Raw genomic sequence first — 22,596 nt, 5'->3', positions numbered from 1 at the left:
GGAGGATAGGTGCGCCAGATGTTCAGGAGGGCCGGCGAACCCTGTCCACATGTTTTGGGCATGTCCAAAACTCAGGGGGTACTGGCAGGGGTTCGCGGATGTTATGTCCCGGGTACTGAAAACAGGGTTGGTGATGAGTCCAGAGGTGCCTATTTTTGGGGTCTCGGAGGACCCGGGAGTCCAGGAGGAGAGAGAAGCTGACGTTTTGGCCTTTGCTTCCCTGGTAGCCCGGCGCGGAATTCTGCTGGCATGGAGGGACTCAAAGTCCCCGAAGTCGGAGGCCTGGTTTTCGGATATGGCGAGCTTCCTCGGTCTGGAGAAAATTAAGTTCGCTTTGAGAGGGTCACTGTCAGGGTTCGCCCGGAGGTGGCAACCATTTATCGACTTCTTCGCGGAAAATTAATTGTCAGCGGGGGGGGGGGGGGGGGGGGGCTAGGGTAACATAGGTTAGGGAGGTAGTTAGATTGGTCCTTGTTGGAGGAGAGCTGGTTTTCTTGCACTATAATGATTGTTTTTTGCACATTGTTTCACACTGTTGTTGTTTATTGTGCCAAAATGTCTTAAGAAAATTGTTTATCAAAAAAAACCAAATCCGCTCTTGGATATGGTGGATTAGAACTTCCACAATCCTTCACCTCCCGTGATCTCAGAAGATCTGTGAAGACTCCGGAGAAATGTCACTCGGCATCATTTCCATCAAAGTTCCTGCATAAATGGGGTACAGACCCCACGGAAATTGAACCCCCACATATCCTGGAGATAGATAGTGTCCCAAAAATATGAACCAAAATTAGAGCTTTGGTTCATTTAACCACCTCCAACCAGACTCATTATTCTGTTGTAAACCTGCCCCAACCATGGATCCCCTGAATCCTGTCCTGTCAGCTCTGGAGGAAGAACTTAATTCTATTACATAGATAACCCTCAAACCCACTTCTTAACACATTTCAATCCTGCTCCCAATTCATATTTCTGCTGAGCTTGAATTAAATTATCTTCTCTGGGAGCGTTCCACATGTTCATTAGCCTGCGGGAGGTAGGGGAATTCCAATCTTAGACACCTTATTCCGGCCAAAGCAGGAACTATAGCCCACCCAATATCCTGATCTGCCTTCTTCCAACCTTAGCGTGTCTTGATACAGATGCAAAATAAGCTGCAAATCCAAAGATTACCACATGGAACAATGTTTTTAAAAATAAATTTAGAGTACTCAATTCATTTTTTCCCTGTTAATACATCCCCTTCAAGTATTTATTCAATTCCCGTTGAAAGTTATTATTGGATCTGCTTCCACCACTATTTCCGGCAGTAAATTCTAGATCACAATTAATCGCTGAGTAAAATAAGTTGTCCTCAACTGGCATCTGGCTCTTTTACCAATTGTCTAAAATCTGTGTCCTGCCATCTGCCAATGGAAATAAGTTTCTCCTTGGCAACTCTTTCAAAACCTTTCATGATTTTGAACACCTCTGTTAAATTTCCCCTTGACCTCTTCTGCAATAAGCAGTAAAATCCCAGCTTCTCCAGTCTCTCCAATAATTTCCAAGGTATCAGGAACAAAGGGGCTGAAAATGGAATTGGATGCTTGCCTAGGAGTGACAGCTAGTGGGAGGGCAAGCTTCAATTGATTCACATTGTCCTTTCTCGTTCTTGACTGTTTATCTTATTTCAGCTGAAACTGCTGACTGTTACTGAAGGAATAAAGGACAATAGATAGAGAAAGTAGTACAAGACTGTATGCGGAGGTAATGTCAAAGCCCAAGAGCAAATTAATTCTGCTTAGGTTTCTCAGCTGATTTTATATTACAGCTATGGAGTCACTGTCGGCTGTTGCTAATAATATACAGTGGGAAATGTTTGTAAGTAATGATGTTTTAGCATGTTAAATCAGGGTTTTGTTTTAGTCCGTTCTCAGTTTGTCTGGAAAAAGTGACAGCCATGCAAGGAAATTCATCGAAAGGCATTAAATGTCACCAACTGAGCGGCAGCATTCAGCCCACGAGATGTGATTTTACAGGATTAGTCTGTGCACTCTCCATATATGGGCAGAGCACAGATCAAGTAATCGGAGTCCTGTCCCCAGGGTATCAACTGGAACTGAACTGGTGTTGGCAAACCAGGGGAACAGGAATATCACAAGTACAGCAGGGAATATGGATTTTGGGATTGAGATTAAATGAATGAAGCACTGTCCTCCCTCTGCCCTGGACAATGAAATGAATGCACAAACAGGCAAAGAGGAGAAATGCAAGACAGATGTGACAGAAGGTGGCGGGCTGCGTAAAAGGACTATATAGACCATCACACTTTGCACCTTTACAATTTAAAAAAAACTTCAAGTGCCCAATTCATTTTTTCCAATTCGGGGCAATTTAGCGTGGCCATTCCACCGACCCTGCACATCTTTGGGTTGTGGGGGTGAAACCCACGCAGACACCGGGAGAATGTGCAAACTCCACACGGACAGTGATTCAGAGTCGGGCTTGAACCTGGGACCCCGGCGCTGTGAGGCAGCAGTGTTAACCACTGCACCACCGTGCTGCCCACAATACCTTTATAATCGACGCCTAGGGGCGGCACGTGGTGCAGTGGTTAACACTGTTGCCTACAGCGCTGAGGACCCGGGTTCGAATCCTGGCCCTGAGTCACTGTCCGTATGGAATTTGCACATTCTCCCTGTGTCTGCGTGGGTTTCACCCCCACAACCCAAGGATGTGCAGGCTAGGTGGAATGGCCACGCGGGGGGTTCCGCACCTTCCGGGCGGCCCGATGCCGGAGTGGTTCACGCCTCGCCTCGGCACCGGTATGTCCCGCCCCGCTGGATAGCGGAGAATCCGCCCCTGAACTTCACAGCTTGGAGAGGATATATGTAAGAAATGATCTTATAAGTGAGTATGAAGTTGTTGAGAGTCTGTCGAAAGTTAACCTGGTTTATTATTTGAAATTAAACTCCAGGAGTATGACTAGGGATGTGGGTTAAATTAGTACTTGGTAATCTGAGGACTGACATCAGGAAATTCTTCTTCACAGTATTAGTGACCAATGTGTGAAATAAATCTCCAGATGGAATGGAGGCAACAACCCACAATCATTTTAAGAAACATGTAAATACTGCAATGGAGAGAACCAGGATTCACCCTGAATAGATGCATTAAGATGGGCTGAATGGAGTTCCATATCTGTGAATATCTTTAAAAAATAATACAATTCTCTTTGATTGCATCGAGCTCCGAGTATTTCGGTAACTAACTCATGAAACAGCACTCATTGTGAGTGACACAAGATTAATGGTAGGGCTGGGAATTCAAGCTGTACTTCAGCACATTTGAGTCTGACTCGGTGTAAAATGAGGAATGGTGTCACTTCTCTCGCACTCACGGTCATTTAAACTCAAGTGAGAGGAGAGGAAAATTGCCAAATCCACTTCCAACTGTGTGGAACAATGAAGAACAATGGATAAAAGAGTTATTACAAGTGTGTAATCGGATCAAGGGCTTCAAATGCTGCAATAAACCACAAGGGCAAAGAAGCATTGATATAATGTAGTTTACACTGCAGTCCCAGTGCCCGAGTCTTCATGATTTGCTTCTGTGGTAACCAAGAATCAGACAGCTGCATCAGAGACAGCGGACTAATCCATGACTGGTTACAGAGAAATAGCATATTCCACATTTATAGAATTCACAGCATATAAATGAACATTTCACCTGTTGCAACAAACCCCTTTTCGACTGTATTGCTGATAGACTGACACAAAACACTCGACACATGCCCATGTAACAAACCCTTATACTACATCGAGTCAGGCCTTTTTAATGATAGCTGAGCTGTACAAAAGAAGACTGGACATATGCCTGTGTAACAAGCCCCTATACGGAGTTAAGTTTTTTTTTATAGCTAAGGAGCTGTATAAAAGCAAGTCCTTCTCCCTCTGAATATGGTATTTCTAGCTTTGTTGACAGTCATGCTTTTGTCTCTGCAAAGGTGTTTCCCTTTCTGTTGAATTCCCATTAAACTGTGATTACTTCAATGAAGGTTCAAAATTAAATTGAGCTACTTCCCTCTGAAACATTATTGGCAGAGCCTTGAGCCATCGTGGATGGATCTGCCAGTATTTAATTTAGAGAAGCAATTTGACACATTCACAACCTTGCTGGATTGTTCTATAAACGTGTACTTTTGAGCTTTCTGAGCTGACATCCAAAGCTTCCTGGAGAAACCAGTCAATTGACTTTCATGTTTAAATGGATGATACATGCGAACACTTTTGTTTCACTGGCTTCCCCAAAACATGCACAATCTCATTAAGAAATAGTGTGTTTAGTTGATCCATCCATTAAGATTACCCCTGAGTTTTAATTCCATCCTTACCTCTTGACAAGCTCTCATCTACTTCCATAAATGCAATCACAAAGGTGCCCTCAACAAACTCAATGCTGATTCAAAGAACAAAGACAATTACAGCACAGGAACAGGCCTTTCCCTCCCAGCCTGCGCCGATCCAGGTCCTTTATATAAACATGTCGCCTATTTTGCAAGGATCTACTTCCCTCTGTTCCCCGCCCGTTCATATATCTGTCTAGATGCATCTTAAATGATGCTATCGTGCCTGCCTCTACCACCTCCGCTGGCAAAGCGTTCCAGGTACCCACCACCCTCTGCGTAAAAAACTTTCTACGCACATCTCCCTTAAACTTTCCCCCTCTCACCTTGAAATCGTGACACCTTGTAATTGACACCCCCACTCTTGGAAAAAGCTTGTTGCAATCCACCCTGTCCCATCCTCCCACCAAACCCCAAACATCAGCCCGCATGTTCACACAAACAGATGACAAAAAGGAATTAGGGATCACCCATAGTCACCATTAACACACACAAACCCCCCTCCCCCCAACCCGCCCCAACTAATGTTCGATGTAATTCAGTTCTTGAAAGTGCACAATGAATAATGCCTATGAATTGTAGAACCCCTCCATCCTTCCCCTCAGTTCAAACTTAACCTTCTCAAGAGTCAAGAATTCCAACAGGTCCCCCCGCCACGCCAGGGCACAGGGTGGAGAGGGTGCTCTCCAACCTATCAGGGTCCGCCTTCGGGCGATCAACGAGGCGAAGGCTACAACATCTGCCTCCGCACCCGTTGCCAACCCTGGCTGGTCCGACACACTGAATGTGGCCTCCTGAGGGCCCGGGTCCAGTTTCACGTGCACCACTTTAGAGATTACCTAAAAACCTCCTTCCAGTAATCCTCTAGCTTTGGACAGGACCAGAACATATGAATGTGATTAGACCCCCCCCCCCCCCCCCCCCGCAACGTTCACACACATCTTCTACTCCTTCAAAGAATCGTCTCATCGTCACCCTCGTGAGGTGTGCTCTCTATACCACCTTCAGCTGTATCATCCCCAACCTCGCGCACAAAGTGGAGGCATTCACTCTCCGGAGCACCTCTCACCAGAACCCCTCCTCCATATCCTCTCCCAACTCTTCCTCCCACTTTGCTTTGATCCCTTCCAGTGGTGCCTTCTCTTCCAAAATAGCTCTGTAAACCGCCGACACTACCCCCTTCTCCAGTCCCCCTGTCGTCAGCACTTCCTCCAGCAATGTGGAGGCCGGCTCCACCGGGAAGCTCTGTATCTCCTTTCTGGCAAAATCTCGAACCTGCATGTATCTAAATATTTCCCCCTGCTCCAGCCCATACTTTGCTCCCAGCTCCTTCAATCCTGCAAACCGACCCCTAAGAAACAAATCTTTTAGTGTCTTAATCCCTTTCTCCTCCCATTTCCGAAAATTTCCATCCCACTTCCCTGGCTCAAATCGGTGGTTCCCCCGAATCGGCATTTCCGTTGACCCTGTCCCCAACCCGAAGTGTTGGCAAAACTGCCTCCAAATTCTCAATGAAGCTATTATTACTTGACTCCCTGAGTATTTCCCCAGGGCCATCGGGAGCGGCGCTGTTGCTAGTGCTTTCAATCCCGACCCACTGCACAAACTCTCCTCCATTCTGATACACTGGGAATCAACCCCTCTGACCCTTCTCCACATTCGCCGCCCAATAGTAATACATCAGGGGCGAGATTCTCCGACCCCCCCCACCCCGCCGGTTGCCGAATTCTCCACCACCGGATATTCGGCGGGGGCGGGAATCGCGCCGCGCTGGTTGGCAGGCCCCCCGCGATTCTCCGGCACGGATGGGCCGAAGTCCCGCCGCTAAAATGCCTGTCCCGCCGGCGTAGATTAAACCACCTACCTTACCGGCGGGACAAGGCGGCGCGGTTGGGCTCCGGGGTCCTGGGGGGGGGGGGACGCGGTGCGATATGGCCCCGGGGGGTGCCCCCACGGTGGCCTGGCCGCGATCGGGGCCCACCGATCCGCGGGCGGGCCTGTGCCGTCGGGGCACTCTTTCCCTTCCGCCTTCGCCACGGTCTCCACCATGGCGGAGGCGGAAGAGACTCTCTCCACTGCGCATGCGCAGGAATGCCGTCAGCAGCTACTAATGCTCCCGCGCATGCGCCGCCCAGAGATGTCATTTCCGCGCCAGCTGTCGGGGCACCAAAGGCCATTTCCGCCAGCTGGCGGAGCGAAAATTCGTCCGCCGCCGGCCTAGCCCCTTAAGGTTGGGGCTCGGCCCCCAAAGATGCGGAGCATTCCGCACCTTTGGGGCGGCGCGATGCCCGACTGATTTGCGCCGTTTTGGGCGCCAGTCGGGGGACATCACGCCGTTTCCGGAGAATTCCGCCCCAGGTTCGGAAGACCCAAACCCCCTGCCTGCCTTCCCCTCTGTAGTAGCACCTCTCTCACTCTGGCCACCTTCCCTCCCCATATGAACAAAGTAATCCTTCCCTCAATCTCTCTGAAAAAAGCCTTTGGCAGGAAAATCGGTAGGCATTGAAAAATAAACAGAAATCGCAGCAACACGTTCATTTTAACCGCCTGTACCCGACCCGCCAGTGACAGAGGGAGATCATCCCACCTTGCCAGATCAGCTTTCACTCTCCCCACCAAACTAGAAATGTTGTACCTGCGGAGCCCCCCCCCCCCCCCCCCCCAACTCCCGGGCAATTCAATAATGTTTTTACTGTAATGTACACATTCTTAATCTCTTCGATTAGTGGAGATTGCCTCTTCAGCAATTCTTCCTCTCATGGCAGCCCTGTTTTTCTCTAGATGCCTGCTGTGTATTCCAGGCACTGCACTGACTCGGGCTTGAATGTGCAGGTGTAGAGGCTTGGGAATAGGGAACAAATGAAGGATGGACTCAAAGGACGACAAAATAGCAGAATATTATTAAGAGTACAACAGTTTCTGTGCAAGTCAAATATCACAGCAATGTCAGGTCAATTGCAGGCCAGAATGTTCCATTGGGTCTAGCAACACCCAACTCTACTTTAATCAGTCAGCAAGCTAGGATATGTGACAGGCTTTTAAAAATGGTACAATCAATATGACTGCTGGAAGGATTGTGTGGCTACTCTAGTTTGGGGGAGGGGGAGGGAGAAGGATGGTTTGATTGACATTTTCAACTAGTGCCCGAGAGCGGATTGATCAATATATCAGCTAATGGCACTTGGATTATGCAGATTGCATCTTCCTTGGGGAACAATCTGTACATCGACCATAATATTGGAGAGCTCTGGAGATGGGAGGAGTGCACTGCCACCATTGACCTTGTACCAAATACCACCTTAGCACACAGATCACGCAGCGTTCTAACATTGCTTGCTGCCGGAAATCACTCCACAAAATGAATTCCAACCTCGGGCAAACTCCCTTTCTGCGCTGAAGCAGTCAAGCAGATGCTGTTGTTTTATCGCTTTCCCAATACAAACAAAGGCAAGTTACTCAGGACATCAATATGCACTCCTGCAAATACAATCTCACCTGCAGAAGCATGTGTCTGGCCTTAACCAAAAAAAAAGAGAAATTCACAATCAAAACGGAACATGCTGGAAATACTCAGCAGCCCGAGGGGCATTGGTGTAGAGATGGAGTTAACGTTTCAGGTCGATGCCTTCCAAATTTTTTGCTCTTTTTCTATCCTCCCCTCCTTTCACGTAATAAAAACCAATTACATTTCAAATGTTCCCAGTTCTAATGAAAGGTCATCAACCGAATACATAGAGCTGCATTTTACACCCCCTAACCGGGTGTGTTTTTGGTAGTGGTGGGGTAAGAGGGTGCTGAAATGGGCAGCCCCCCTCCCCCCACTGTATTTAAATTGATATCAAGGGTCAGTTGGACTTCTTATCAAGCCAATTGACCCCGCAAATACACTGCCATAAAACATTTCGCGTGGACATTTAGACAGGAGGAGGCAGCCAGGTTTTAAAAAATAATCTCTTCAGTGGGTGGGAAGGAAGAAACATAGAAAATAGAAGCAGGAGGAGGCCATTCGTCCCTTCGGGCCTGCTCCGCCATTCATTATGATCATGGCTGATCATCAAATGCAATACTGTGATCCTGCCTTCCCCCATAATCCCTTTGCCCCAAGAGCTATATCTAATTCCTTCTTGAAATTACACACCGTTTTGTTCCCAACAACCTTCTGCTTAAGCGAATTCCACAGATTCACCATTCTCTGGGTGAAGAAATTTCTCCTCACCTCAGTCCTAAAAGGTTTACACCTTATCCTCAAACTATGACCCTCGTTCAGGACATTCCACCATCAAGAACATTCTTTCTGAATCTACCTGTCTAATACTGTTAGAATTTTGTACGTTTCTATGAGGTCCCCTCTCACTCTTCTAAACTCCAAGAATATAATCCTTTTTTAAAATAAATTTAGAGTAACCAATTCTTTTTTCCAATTCAGGGGCAATTTAGCATGGCCAATCTACCTACCCTGCACATCTTTGGGCTGTGGGACTGAGACCCACGCAGACACGGGGAAAATGTGCAAACTCCACATGGACAGTGACCCGGGACCGGGACCAAACCCGGGTCCTCGACGCTGTGAGGCAGCACATTGAATATAATCCTTACCGATTTACTCTCTCGTCATATGACAGTCCCGCCATCCCAGGAATCAGCCTGGTAAACCTTCGCTGCACTCCCTCCATAGCAAGAACATCCTTCCTCAGACCAAAACTGCGCACAATACTCCGGGTGTGCCCTCACCAATGCCCTATATAATTGCAGTAAAGTACCTCTATCCTTATACGCAAGTCCTCTCGCTATGAAGATCAACATACCATTTGCCTGCTTCACTGCCTGTTGTATCTGCATGCTTACTTTCAGTGACTGAGGCACAAGGAGCCCAAAGTCTCACTGAGAATCCACCTCTCTCAATTTACACCCATTCAAATAATAATCTGCCTTCCTATTTTTGCGACCGAGATAAACTCACAATTATCCACATCATACTGCATCTGCCATTCATGTGCTCACTCACTCAGCCTGTCCAAATCCTGCTGAAGCATCTCTGCATCCTCCTTAGTTCACCCTCTCACCTAATTTCATATCATCTGTAAATTTGGAGATAATACATTTAGTTCCCTCGTTCAAATCATTTTTTAAAAATATATATATTTATTAAAGTTTTTTAACAAAACAAAACAATTTTTTCCCCTTACAAACAATAAACCCCCCCCCCGTAACAAAATAACACAAAATCACCCTGAGCAAGATATATACATGGCAAGATGGTATATTTACAGAGCTTTATACACTGGCTCTCGCCCGTTCGTGCCAGTTTCCCCCACCCTCCATGTTATCCCCCCCCCCCCCCCTCAAGCAATCTCTCATTCCCCCCCGCACCCCCCCCCCCGGGTTGCTGCTGCTGCTGACCGACCTTCCTCTAACGCTCCGCGAGGTAGTCTAGGAACGGTTGCCACCGCCTGTAGAACCCCTGCGCAGACCCCCTTAAGGCAAACTTAATCCTTTCCAACTTTATGAACCCAGTGTCGTTTGTCCAGGCCTCCACGCTAGGGGGCTTCGCCTCCTTCCACATTAGCAAGATCCTTCGCCGGGCTACCAGGAACGCAAAGGCCAGAATGCGGCCTCTTTCGCCTCCTGCACTCCCGGCTCGTCCACTATTCCAAATATTGCTAGCCCCAAGCTTGGCTTGACCCGGACTTTCACCACCTGAGATATTGCTCCCGCCACTCCTCTCCAGAACCCCTCCAGTGCCGGGCATGACCAAAACATATGGACATGGTTCGCCGGACTCCCTGAACACCTTCCACATCTGTCCTCTTCCCCCTCTTCTTTCATCTCTTGGTGTATTGCCGAAACCTTGTCCTCCCCGATCCATACACCCGAGATTACCCTGTCATGAATTTCCTGTGTCGGGAGCAGCGGGAATTCCCTGACTGGTCGCCTCACAAAAGCCCTCACATGCATATATCTGAATGCATTTCCCGGGGGTAGCTCAAACTTCTCCTCCAGTGCCCCTAGGCTCGCAAATGTCCCGTCGATGAACAGGTCCCCCATTCTTCTAATCCCCGCCCAGTGCCAGCCCTGGAACCCCCCGTCCATCTTCCCCGGGACAAACCGGTAGTTACCCCTGATCGGGGACCACACCGAGGCTCCCACTGCACCCCTGTGCCGTGTCCACTGGCCCCAGATCCTTAACGTTGTCGCCACCACCGGGCTCGTGGTGTACTTTGATGGCGAGAGCGGCAACGGTGCCGTCACCAGCGCCCCCAAGCTCGTTCCTTTGCAGGACGCCATCTCCATCCTCTTCCATGCCGCCCCCTCTCCCTCCATAACCCACTTACGGATCAGCGCCACGTTTGCTGCCCAGTAGTAGCTCCCTAGGTTTGGCAGCGCCAGCCCTCCTCGGTCCCTACTGCGCTCCAGGAACCCTCTCCTTACCCTCGGGGTTTTGTTCGCCCACACAAACCCCATAATACTTCTACCTACTCTCTTGAAAAGGCCTTTGGTGATCACGATGGGGAGGCACTGGAACACAACCAAAAACCTCGGAAGGACCACCATTTTTACCGACTGCACTCTACCCGCCAACGAGAGAGGCAACATGTCCCATCTTTTGAAGTCCACCTCCATTTGGTCCACCAACCTCGTCAGATTCAGTTTGTGTAGGGCCCCCCCAGTTCCTGGCTATCTGGATCCCTAGATACCGAAAACTCCCATCCGCCCTCCTCAGCGGTAGGTCCCCTATCCCTCTTTCTTGGTCCCCTGCCTGTAGTACAAAAAGCCCCTCTTCCCTACATTGCGCTTATAGCCCGAGAACTCCCCAAACTCCCTCAGAGTCTGCATGACCTCCACCATCCCCTCCATTGGGTCTGCCACGACCAGCAGCAGGTCGTCCGCGTATAGCGACACCCGATGCTCTTCCCACCCGCGGACCACCCCCCTCCATTTATTAGACTCCCTCAGTGATATGGCCAAGGGTTTGATCGCCAATGCAAACAACAGGGGGGACAGAGGGCAGCCCTGCCTCGTTCCTCGGTACAGCCGAAAGTACTCCGACCTCCGCCGGTTCGTCACCACACTTGCCACCTGGGCGCTGTAAAGGAGCTTAACCCAGCTAATAAACCCTCCCCCGAACCCAAACCTATGCAACACCTCCCAGAGGTACTCCCACTCAACTCGGTCAAAGACCTTTTCTGCGTCCATGGCTGCCACTATCTCCACCTCTCCCTCCTCCGATGGCATCATTATCATGTTTAAGAGCCGCCGCACATTCGTATTTAATTGCCTGCCCTTTACAAATCCCGTCTGGTCCTCATGTATCACCCCCGGGACACAGTCCTCAATCCTCGTGGCCAGCACTTTTGCCAATAGCTTAGCATCCACATTAAGGAGCGAAATCGGCCTGTACGATCCACATTGCAGTGGGTCCTTGTCTCGCTTCAGAATCAAGGAAATTGTTGCCTCTGACATTGTCGGGAGCAGGGACCCCTCCTCTCTTGCCTCGTTAAAGGTCCTCACTAGTAGCGGGGCCAACAGGATCGCATACTTTCTATATAACTCCACCAGGAACCCGTCCGGCCCCGGGGCGTTCCCCGCCTGCATGCTCCCCAAACCCTAACTCAGCTCCTCCAACCCGATTAGTGCCCCCAAACCAGCCACAACTTGCTCCCTCCACCCTCGGGAACCGCAGTTGGTCCAGGAATCTTCCCATCCCCTCTTCTCCCCCTGGGGGCTGGGATCTGTACAGCTCTTCATAGAAGGCCTTGAATACCTTGTTTATTTCCGTTGCACTCTGGGCCATGGCTCCCCCACCATCTTTGACTCCCCCTATTTCCCTCACTGCCCCCACTTACGGAGCTGGTGTGCCAGCATCCGACTGGCCTTTTCCCCGTACTCGTAGGTCGCCCCCTGCGCCTTCCTCCACTGTGCCTCCGCCTTCCCCGTGGTCAACAGGCCAAACTCCATCTGGGGCCGTCGCCTCTCCCCAAGTAATCTTTCCTCCGGGGCCTCTGCGTATCTCCTGTCCACTCGCAAAATCTCCCCCACTAACCTCTCCCTGCCCTCCCTATGAGCCCTGATGGCGATTAGCTCTCCCCTGATCACCGCCTCCCATACCACCCCCACTCTCACCTTCCCGTTGTCGTTGGCCTCCAAGTACCTTTCAATACACCCCCTTACCTTACCACACACTACCTCATCTGCCAACAATCCCACATCCAACCGCCACAGCGGGCGTTGGTCCCTCTCCTCTCCCAGCCCCACTTCCACCCAGTGCGGGGCATGGTCCGAAACGGCTATGGCCGAATACTCCGTCCCCTCCACCCTCGGGATGAGCGTCCTGCCCAGCACAAAGAAGTCTATCCGGGAATATGCCTTGTGCACGTGGGAGAAGAAAGAAAATTCCCTGGCCTGCGGTCTTGCAAACCTCCATGGGTCCATTCCCCCCATCTGGTCCATAAACCCCGAGCACCCTGGCCGCCGCCGGCCTCTTTCCCGTCCTTGATCTGGAGCGGTCTAGTGCTGGGTCCAGCACGGTGTTCAAGTTCCCTCCCATTATCAGTCCTCCTACCTCCAGGTCCGGGATGCGCCCCAACATGTGCTTCATAAATCCAGCATCATCCCAGTTCGGGGCGTATACATTTACCAACACCACCCACGTCCCTTGCAACCTACCACTCACCATCACGTATCTCCCTCCATTGTCCGCTACAATAGTCTTGGCCTCAAATGACACATCTTTTCCCACCAGAATTGCCACCCCTCTGTTTTTTGCGTCCAGTCCCGAGTGAAATACCTGCCTACCCATCCCCTTCTTAACCTAACCTGGTCCGCCACCTTCAGGTGTGTCTCTTGGAGCATTGCCACATCTGCCTTCAGTCCCTTCAAGTGCGTGAACACTCGAGCCCGCTTCACCGGTCCGTTCAAGTGCGCGAACACTCGAGCCCTCTTCACCGGTCCGACCAGGCCCCTCACGGTCCACGTTATCAGCCAGATTGGAGGGGCTCTCACCCCCCCCACCTTTTCTGGCCAGTCCCGTGTCCACGTCTCCCTCACCTCCATCCCGGCCACCTCTTCTGTGTCCCATTCCCTTTCGGCCAGTTCAGCAGCAACCCTGTTTCCCCCGCTCCAACCCCTTCCCTCCCCCCCGCTAGACCCCAGTCTAGCTTTTATGCTCCCCCATATCACTCCCGTAAGTCAGCTGATGCCTGCTGACCCCGGCTTCCCCCGCCATCCCTTTGACCCCCCCCCCCCGTGTGGGAATCCCCCCATCAGTAAACGTTCCTACGCTCCCCCTCCCACCTTTCTTCCCGCGTGCGGGAGAAAAACCCCGCGCTTTCCAGAGCCTTCCCCCCCCCCCCCCCCCCCGACGCAGCTTCTGTTGCGGCCTTGTCTCTCGTCCCCAGCCCATATAACATTCCCTGCGCGTGCTTGCCCCCCTATATACAACCGCCATCATACTTCAACCCTCAAATACCCCCCACCCTCACAAACCCTCAATTAGAGTCCAACTTTTCAATTAATATAAAGGCCACGCCTCTTCGGGCGTTTCGAAGTAGTGGTGTTGGCCGTTATATGTGACCCACAGTCGCGCTGGCTGCAACATTCCAAATTTCACTCCTTTCCGATGCAGCACCGCTTTGGCCCGGTTGAAACCCGCTCTCCGCTTAGCGACCTCCGTGCTCCAGTCCGGGTATATTCTAATCTCAGCATTGTCCCACTTGCTGCTCCGCTCCTTCTTGGCCCATTTCAGGACCCTCTCTCTATCTGTGAACCGTTGAAATCTCACCACCATCGCCCTTGGCGGCTCGTTTGCTTTGGGCTTCCTCGCCAGCACCCGGTGCGCCCCTTCCAGCTCCAGCAACCCCGGGGGGGCCTCCGTGCCCGATCATTGTGCCCGCATATGCCGCGGCGTCGGCCCCCTCCACTCCTTCTGGGAGACCCAGGATCCTCAAATTGTTTCTCCTCGACCTGTTCTCCAGGTCTTCAAGTCTTCCCGCCCACGTCTTGTGTAGCGCCTCGTGCCACTCCACTTTCACCGCCAGGCCCAAGAGCTCGTCCTCATTCTCACTCACTTTGTCCTGGATCTCCTGGATCTTCACCTCGTGGGCTTTCTGGGTTGCCCCAAGTCCTTCAGGTATTTCCAGCATCGGCGCCATCATCTCCTTGTGCAGCTCCTCGAATCAGCGCTTGATGAATTCTTGCAAAACTTCTTTGTCCCCGGCCGCCGCCATTTTGTTTATTTTACCCTTCCTTCCCCCGCTGCTCCAGTGCCGTTTTTTTTGCCGTTTCGCTGCGGGTCCGGTCCATACAGGTTAGTGGGGGACCCCTCTCCTCTCTTCCCCACGGGTTGACTGTGTGAAAAGTCCCGTTGGGGCTCTTCTATCGAGCCCGAAGGTCCGTCTTCGTGGGAGCTGTCGATTCGTGCGGCTTAGCTCCGCATAGCCGCAACCGGAAGTCCGTTCAAATCATTAATACATGATGTGAACAGTTGGGGTCCTAGCATAGATCATTGTGGTGATTCCACATTTGGAGGACGGCCCTTCACCAATCGGGGGCATTTCCTCAAGATAGAATACCTCCTTTCTTCTCACATGCCCGGAACCTTAATCTCACCGCTAGCCCCCACCCCTGCCCCCCACCCCACCCAATCAGAGCTTCAGCACAAAATTCCAAGGCCAAAACTCCAGTGCAGTACTGAGGGAGTGTTGCAATATCAGAGGTGCCAGTTTTCGGATGAACTGTTTAACCAAGGCCCTATCTGTCTCTTCAGATGAAAAGAAAAAAATCCATTACACTATCTATTTGCAGAAGAGCAGGGGAGGTAGCTCCAGGGTGTCCTTGTCAATATTTATCCCTCTATCAACATCTCAGAAAATGGGGAAGGCAGCAGCAGCCAGGTTCATGGCACCGTGGCTGGCTCTGCCGCGCAGCAGGGCAGGAAGAAGAATGGCAGGGCTAAAGTGATAGGGGACTCAATCGTAAGGGGAATAGACAGGCGGTTCTGCGGACGCAATCAAGACTCCAGGATGGTATGTTGCCTCCCTGGTGCAAGGGTCAAGGATGTCTCGGAGCGGCTGCAGGATATTCTGGAGGGGGGAGGGGGTGGGTGAACAGCCAGCCAAATAACATGCCAGTGACTGATGGAAATGAGGCTATGACAGATGAGGACCTTGAGAGGATTGTTATCACCAAGGAGGCAGTGATGGGCAAGCTAATTCCAAGGCCAAAACTCCAGTGCAGTACTGAGGGAGTGTTGCAATATCCTATTGCTAAAGGTAGACAAGTCACCTGGTACTGATGGAATGTATCCCAGAGTGCTAAAAGAGATGGCTAGGGAAATTGCAAATGCACTAGTGATAATTTACCAAAATTCACTAGACTCTGGGGTGGCCCCGGCGGATTGGAAATTAGCAAACGTGACACCAATGTTTAAAAAAGGAGGTAGGCAGAAAGCGGATAATTATAGGCCAGTGAGCTTAACTTCGGTAGTAGGGAATATGCTGGAATCTATCATCAAGGAAGAAATAGCGAGGCATCTGGATGGAAATTGTCCCATTGGGCAGACGCAGTATGGGATCATAAAGGGCAGGTCGTGCCTAACTAATTTATTGGAATTTTTTGAGGACATTACCAGTGCAGTAGAAAACAGGGAGCCAATGGATGTGGTATATCTGGATTTCCAGAAAGCCTTTGACAAGGTGCCACACAAAAGGTTGCTGCATAAGATAAAGATGCATGGCATTAAGGGTAAAGTAGTAGCATGTATAGAGGATTGGTTAATTAATAGAAAGCAAATGTGGGGATTAATGGGTGTTTCTCTGGTTGTCAATCAGTAGCTAGTGGTGTCCCTTAGGGATCAGTGTTGGGCCCACAACTGTTCACAATTTACATAGATGATTTGGAGTTGGGGACCAAGGGCAATGTGTCCAAGTTTGCAGATGACACAAGGATGAGTGGGAAAGCAAAAAGTGCAGAGGATACTGGAAGTCTGCAGAGGGATTTGGATCGGTTAAGTGAATGGGCTAGGGTCTCCATCAGAGTCTAGATGGAATACAATGTTGTCAAATGTGAGATTATCCATTTTAGAACATAGAACATTACAGCGCAGTACAGGCCCTTCGGCCCTCGATGTTGCGCCGACCTGTGAAACCACTCTAAAGCGCATCTACACTCTTCCCTTATTGTCCATATGTCTATCCAATGACCATTTGAATACTGTTGCAGGCAGGGCATTCTACGCCCTTACTACTCTCTGAGTAAAGAACCTACCTCTGACATCTGTCTTATATCTATCTCACCTCAATTTAAAGGTATGTCCCCTCGTGCTGGACATCACCATCCAAGGAAAAGGGCTCTCACTGACCACCCTATCCAATCCTCTGATCATCTTGTATGCCTCAATTAAGTCACCTCTTAACCTTCTTCTCTCTAACAAAAACAGCCTCAAGTCCCTCAGCCTTTCCTCATAAGATCTTCCCTTCATACCAGGCAACATTCTGGTAAATCTCCTCTGCACCCTTTCCAATGCTTCCACATCCTTCCTATAATGCGGCGGCCAGAATTGCACGCAATACTCCAAATGCGGCCGCACCAGAGTGTTGTATAGCTGCAACATGACCTCATGGCTCCTAAACTCAATCCCTCTACTAATAAAAGCTAACACACCGTACGCCTTCTGAACAACCCTCTCAACCTGGGTGGCAACTTTCAGGGATCTATGTACATGGACACCGAGATCTCTCTGCTCATCCACACTGCCAAGAATCTTACCATTAGCCCAGTACTCAGTCATCCTGTTATTCCTTCCAATTTTGGTAGGAATAACAGCAAAAGGGATTATTATTTAAATGATAAAATATTAAAACATGCTGCTGTGCAGAGAGACCTGGGTGTGATAGTGCATGAGTCACAAAAAGTTGGTTTACAGGTGCAACAGGTGATTAAGAAGGCAAATGGAATTTTGTCCTTCATTGCTAGAGGGATGGAGTTTAAGACTGGGAAGGTTATGCTGCAATTGTCTCAGGTGTTAGTGAGGCCACACCTGGAGTATTGTGTTCAGTTTTGGTCTCCTTACCTGAGAAAGGTCGTACTGGCGCTGGAGGGTGTGCAGAGGAGATTCACTAGGTTAATCCCAGAGTTGAAGGGGTTGGATTACGAGGAGAGGTTGAGTAGACTAGGACTGTACTCGTTGGATTTTAAAAGGATGAGGGGGTATCTTATAGAAACATATAAAATTATGAAAGGAATAGATAGGATAGATGCGGGCAGGTTGTTTCCACTGGCGGGTGAAAGCAGAACTAGGGAGCATAGCCTCAAAATAAGGGGAAGTAGATTTAGGACTGAGTTTAGGAGGAACTTCTTCACCCAAAGGGTTGTGAATCTATGGAATTCCTTGCCCAGTGAAGCAGTTGAGGCTCCTTCATTAAATGTTTTTAAGATAAAAATAGATAGTTTTTTGAAGAATAAAGGGATTTGGGGATATGGTGTACGGGCCGGAGAGTGGAGCTGAGTTCGCCAAAGATCAGCCATGATCTCATTGAATGGCGGAGCAGGCTCGAGGGGCCAGATGGCCTACCCCTGCTCCTAGTTATTATGTTCTTAAAACAGAATATCTGCGTTATTAACACATCATTGTGGGAATTTGCTATGAGCATATTGGCTGCTGTGTTTCCTGCGTAACAACAGTCCCTGCACTTCAAAGAGTACTTCATTGACAATAAAACACTTTGAGATGTCCACTGATTGTGAATATATAAATGTAAGTCATTTTTTTATTGTTTTAATTTAAAGAGCAATAAGCAGCAAATAAAATCATTCAAAAGGGAACTGAAGTAAAGACAAAAACACACCCACGCAAGAGCACAAAGACGCACACGAGAATGTATTTTTCAAAATAACAGTACAGCCTGTAACCATGGGACAATGTGCTGACATTTTCATTTATTACTCTGGCTTTCCAGCTGAGATTATGGGTGGGATTTTCTGGCCATTCACACTCGTGGGAATTTATGTTCCCATTGACAGTGCATCCCCACCAAGGGTTTTGTGTGGCGAGGGGTGGGTTCAATTGGAAAACCTGTTGACATCAGTGGGACCAGAAGATCCTGCTGCCAGCTACTGCTGAACGTGCCGCAGAGGGGTAGTTTTGCAATGTTGGGGGGATCCAAAATAAGTTTCCTTTTCCTCTTATTAAATCCTAAGAACGAACCAAATTGATGATTCATTAAACATTCTGCGGAGCAAAGCCTGTCACGTTGAACAAAATCACATAGCGTATTGTGTGACACTCGATAGAAAATTAATCTGCTCGCTCTTTTATTATTGATAGTATTTTCTGAACTGAAATGCATTCTTTGCAGAAATGATGGCAATGAATCGCCTGGGGCTCTTCTCAAATTGCGTGCAATTACTACAAAAATAGTCTTTCACTGTGATAATAGCTATTGAATAAAGGTCTGTTTCATTTGTCCTCAAAAGTTTACTTCCCTCCAGTGCTGCAGCCAGCACCTTGTCCAAGTGGTCAAGATTTCTGTGTGAGCTAGCTGGCTGCTAAGCCGCTGTGGGTGGTGTAATACAGCTGGAGTCTGATCTATCCTCATCTCCAATCCACACATGCATCTGCACATGAGGCTCTGTGGATAATAATCCACAATTTCCTCCTCTCTACTCCAGGGAGTGCTGACTCACTGCCCTGGCTGAGTTCATGGTCTTCATGACTTGACAACTCAAAGGGCCAAATGGTCACATTTCATGGACCGCACTTCAAAAAGTGTTTTGTTGGCTGTAAAGCGCATTGGGATATCCTGAGGTTTTTGAAGGGTGCTTTAATGGCACACTAGCTGATTAGCTAATTAGGCAGTGTTTTTCTTTCATTCTTTCTTGCCTGTTGAGGGAGAATCTCGAACTAGGGAGGTCACTGTTTAAAAAATATAGTGGTCGCCCATTCAGGACAGAGGTGAGGAGAACCTTTTTCTGTGGAAGGGTCGTGAGTCCACGTGAATCTCTTCCTCAAAAGGCAGAAGGAGCAAAGTTTTGAATATTTTTAAGGCAAAGCTAGACAGATTCTTACAAGGGGGTGAAAAGTTATCAGGGATATGTGAGGATGTGGAGTTATGGTTGCAGCCATGATCTTATTGAATGGGGTGGCACAGTGGCACTGTGTTCAATTCCGGCCTCGGGTGACTGTCTGTGTGGAGTTTGCACTTTCTCCCCGTGTCTACTTGGGTTTCCTCCGGGTGCTCCGGTTTCCTCCCATGGTCCAAAGAAGTGCAGGTTAGGTGGATTGGCCATGATAAATTGCCCCTTAGTGTCCAAAGAGCTGCAGGTTAGGTGGGATTAACAGGTTACGGGGATAGGGTGGGGTAATGGGCTTAGGTCAGGTGCTCTTTCCAAGAGAGGGTCGATGCAAACCCGATGGGCTGAATACCCTCCTTCAGCATTGTAGGAATTCTATTCTATAGAATGGCGGAACAGGCTTGAGTGACCAAGTGACCAATTCCTGCACCTAATTTGTATGTTCTTACTCTATTGGAATACAATCTCTGAAGTAGCACCAATGGTTCCTAAACTCCAATGCAGAGTGAAATTCATTACTCCAGGTATAATATGAGCTAGCCACGACCCACTACCCAGGTTACATTGAGCCTCTGTGCTTCAACAATATTTTTTAAATTAAAAAAATAAATTTAGAGTACCCAATTCATTTTTTCCAATTAAGGGCCAATTTAACATGGCCAATCCACCTATCCTGCACATCTTTGGGTTGTGGGGGCGAAACCCACGCAAACACAGACAGTGAGTTAGAGCTGGGATCGAACCTGGGACCTCGGCGCCGTGAGGCTGCAGGGCTAACCCACTGCGCCACCGTGCTGCTGCTTCAACAATACTCACTGATAGGTGCCTGTCTTCACTCACATCAGCCAGCTACTCCCCGGTGAAAGGTGTACGTCTGGATGGAGGTGGCTAATTTCAGTCTAGGCTGCAAAGTTACAATTCATTCCAACTACTCTTTTGGGCTCCAAAAAGAAAAAAAAGCGGGGTGGGGACACATGCTTCTGATCATCACCTAATGCACACACATTGGAAAATCCTCAACAAGGTTTTAAAAATGTTCTAATTCTTTCATGGGATGTGGGCATTGCTGGCAAGACCAGCATTTGTTGTCCATCCCTAATTGCCCTTGAACATAAATGGCTTGCTTAGCCATTCAGAGGGCAATTAAAAGTCGATTAGATGACTGTGGGAGTCACATGTAGGCCAGACTGGGTAAGGATGACTGATTTTCTTCCCTAAAAGACATTAATGAATCAGATGGATTTTCACAACAATCAATAATAGTTGTGAAGGTAGACATTACTGACATTAGCTTCATATTCCAGATTTTATTAATTCAATTTAAAGTTCACAGTTGCTGTGGTGGGATTTGAACCCGCGTCCCCAGGACATCAACCTGTGCCCCTGGATTGTTAGTTCAGTGGCATTACCATGACCCCACCATCTAATAATAATAATCGCTTATTGTCACAAGTAGGCTTCAATGAAATTACTGTGAAAAGCCCCTAGTCGCCATATTCCGGCGTCTGTTCAGGGAGGCCGGTACGGGAATTGAACCCGCGCTGCTGGCATTGTTCTGCATTACAAGCCAGCTATTTAGCCCGCTATGCTAAACCAGCCCCTAATCCATCTCCCCTGAAGTGAGAGTAAATTCAGCTGTGACGACCTCCATGGTTGAACTGTCTAGCGACGCTAATTGTCTCGGTTCAGAAATGAGGGTGAGGAACTGGAGGGTACCTGTTGATCACTGCAGGGTGCCCACGAGTCCTTCACAAGAGAGAAGGCAGGTAAATTGACAGAATAAACCTTAGAGAAAAATCACTGGTGCTGTGGAGCAGCAGAGAATCGGCCTACAATAGTTTGAGGAAAAGCTGTTGGGTCTATGAGGAGCCTCTTCCCCCAAGGCTAATCTTAACAACCTAATGAGCATTTTCCAATCTTTACTCTTGTCTTTTTTTATATGTGGGAGGGGTGTAAAAACATAAAAACCTGCTGCTGGAAGGGGAATGCAGCTGACATGTTGAAGGTTTCTGTAAACCCAGTCTTTATAGAACAACATTAAAAAAGTGCATTTTATTGCTTCTATTCACTTTACTTCTTTTACATAACTAGGATGTTAATGTTAATTAACCTCATCTCCATGGATTAATGCCCGGGGGAAATGAGACTCTGTACAGGTCACAAATCATAAGACCCGTGCCCAGGGGACTAGGGGTGATTATAAAGAGTCGCTACTTCACTAATTTTTCGACATTAATATATGCATACATTAACCATTTAATGCATGCTGGAAAGCAATCAAATTATATCCATTTAAATCTCAGCAAAGATTTGGATCGAAAAGAGAATTTAAAAAAATTATTTTTTTGGGTTCTAAATACTAAACTTCCCTTGAAAGGAAACATCAAAAACTTCTTGAATCAGCTCCATGTTAACAGGAGTCACTGAACAGAGGATATAAAGCACAGGAGAGGAGTCTTTAGAGACTGGATACTTGGTCTATGAAATGCAGAGAAGGTCAAGCGCCTGACATTTATCTGGAGTTTGTCGCAAGAGAAAACACTCAGTGGGAGAAAAAGCCACAAAGTCTGAAAGGGAGATGGGGGAGGGAGAAGGCTTATCAAAGACTTTAGATGTCTTTTGAAGGAAGGGAAAGAGGAAAAGCCAGCTGATGAAAAGCTCCTCCAAACCAGCTCTGTATCACCAGAAGGTTAAAATACAATATATACTGGGCTGGACTGTCACAACATGACCCATCATTTATCGAGGAATGTCACTATGGCTAATCATTATCATCATCGCAATGCTGAGGTGACCAAAGGGATTCCTGTATGCAGCGAAAACCATGCGCAGAGTAAATAGCAAATAAATCCCAGCATTAATGTGATTTGAATAATAATCCCTGGTGTGATCCAATCAAACTGCAAACACTATAAATGGCAACAAATCCAACTAGTAATAAGCCCAGCACAATCCGATCACAAAGTTCGGACGTCACTTGTTAAGTGTTGGAGCACTGGAACAGCAGTATGCAATTCAGCCCTTTGGGCCTGTTCAGCCATTAATTTTGATCAGCATGGTTGGCCTGCCCACAGCTGCTGGGATTTAACGGGCCCACGTCAAGAACCCAGCCCAGCAGGTCTCTACGGATAAGGAGGGGAGGACTC

At 48.6% G+C, this 22,596-nt stretch overlaps 1 protein-coding gene across 4 annotated transcripts in view; it reads right to left on the bottom strand.

Annotated features, from left to right (window-relative positions):
• The window catches only part of LOC140426748 (serine/threonine-protein phosphatase 2A 55 kDa regulatory subunit B beta isoform), an 892,336-nt gene that overhangs the window by 180,824 nt on the left and 688,916 nt on the right, over positions 1 to 22,596 (bottom strand). The window contains exon 1 of one of the 4 annotated variants that reach the window (XM_072511889.1): positions 9,390 to 9,433. The exons of the other annotated variants lie outside the window; for them this stretch is intronic. Coding sequence (XP_072367990.1) covers positions 9,390 to 9,417 — 28 coding nt within the window. The 5' untranslated portion in view covers positions 9,418 to 9,433. Of the gene's footprint in view, positions 1 to 9,389; positions 9,434 to 22,596 lie in introns of those variants that run through there. 4 annotated transcript variants of the gene reach the window in all.

The sequence above is a fragment of the Scyliorhinus torazame genome, chromosome 7 (assembly GCF_047496885.1).
Source record: "Scyliorhinus torazame isolate Kashiwa2021f chromosome 7, sScyTor2.1, whole genome shotgun sequence".
NCBI lineage: Eukaryota > Metazoa > Chordata > Chondrichthyes > Carcharhiniformes > Scyliorhinidae > Scyliorhinus > Scyliorhinus torazame.
This window is presented reverse-complemented; position numbering and strand designations above follow the sequence as displayed.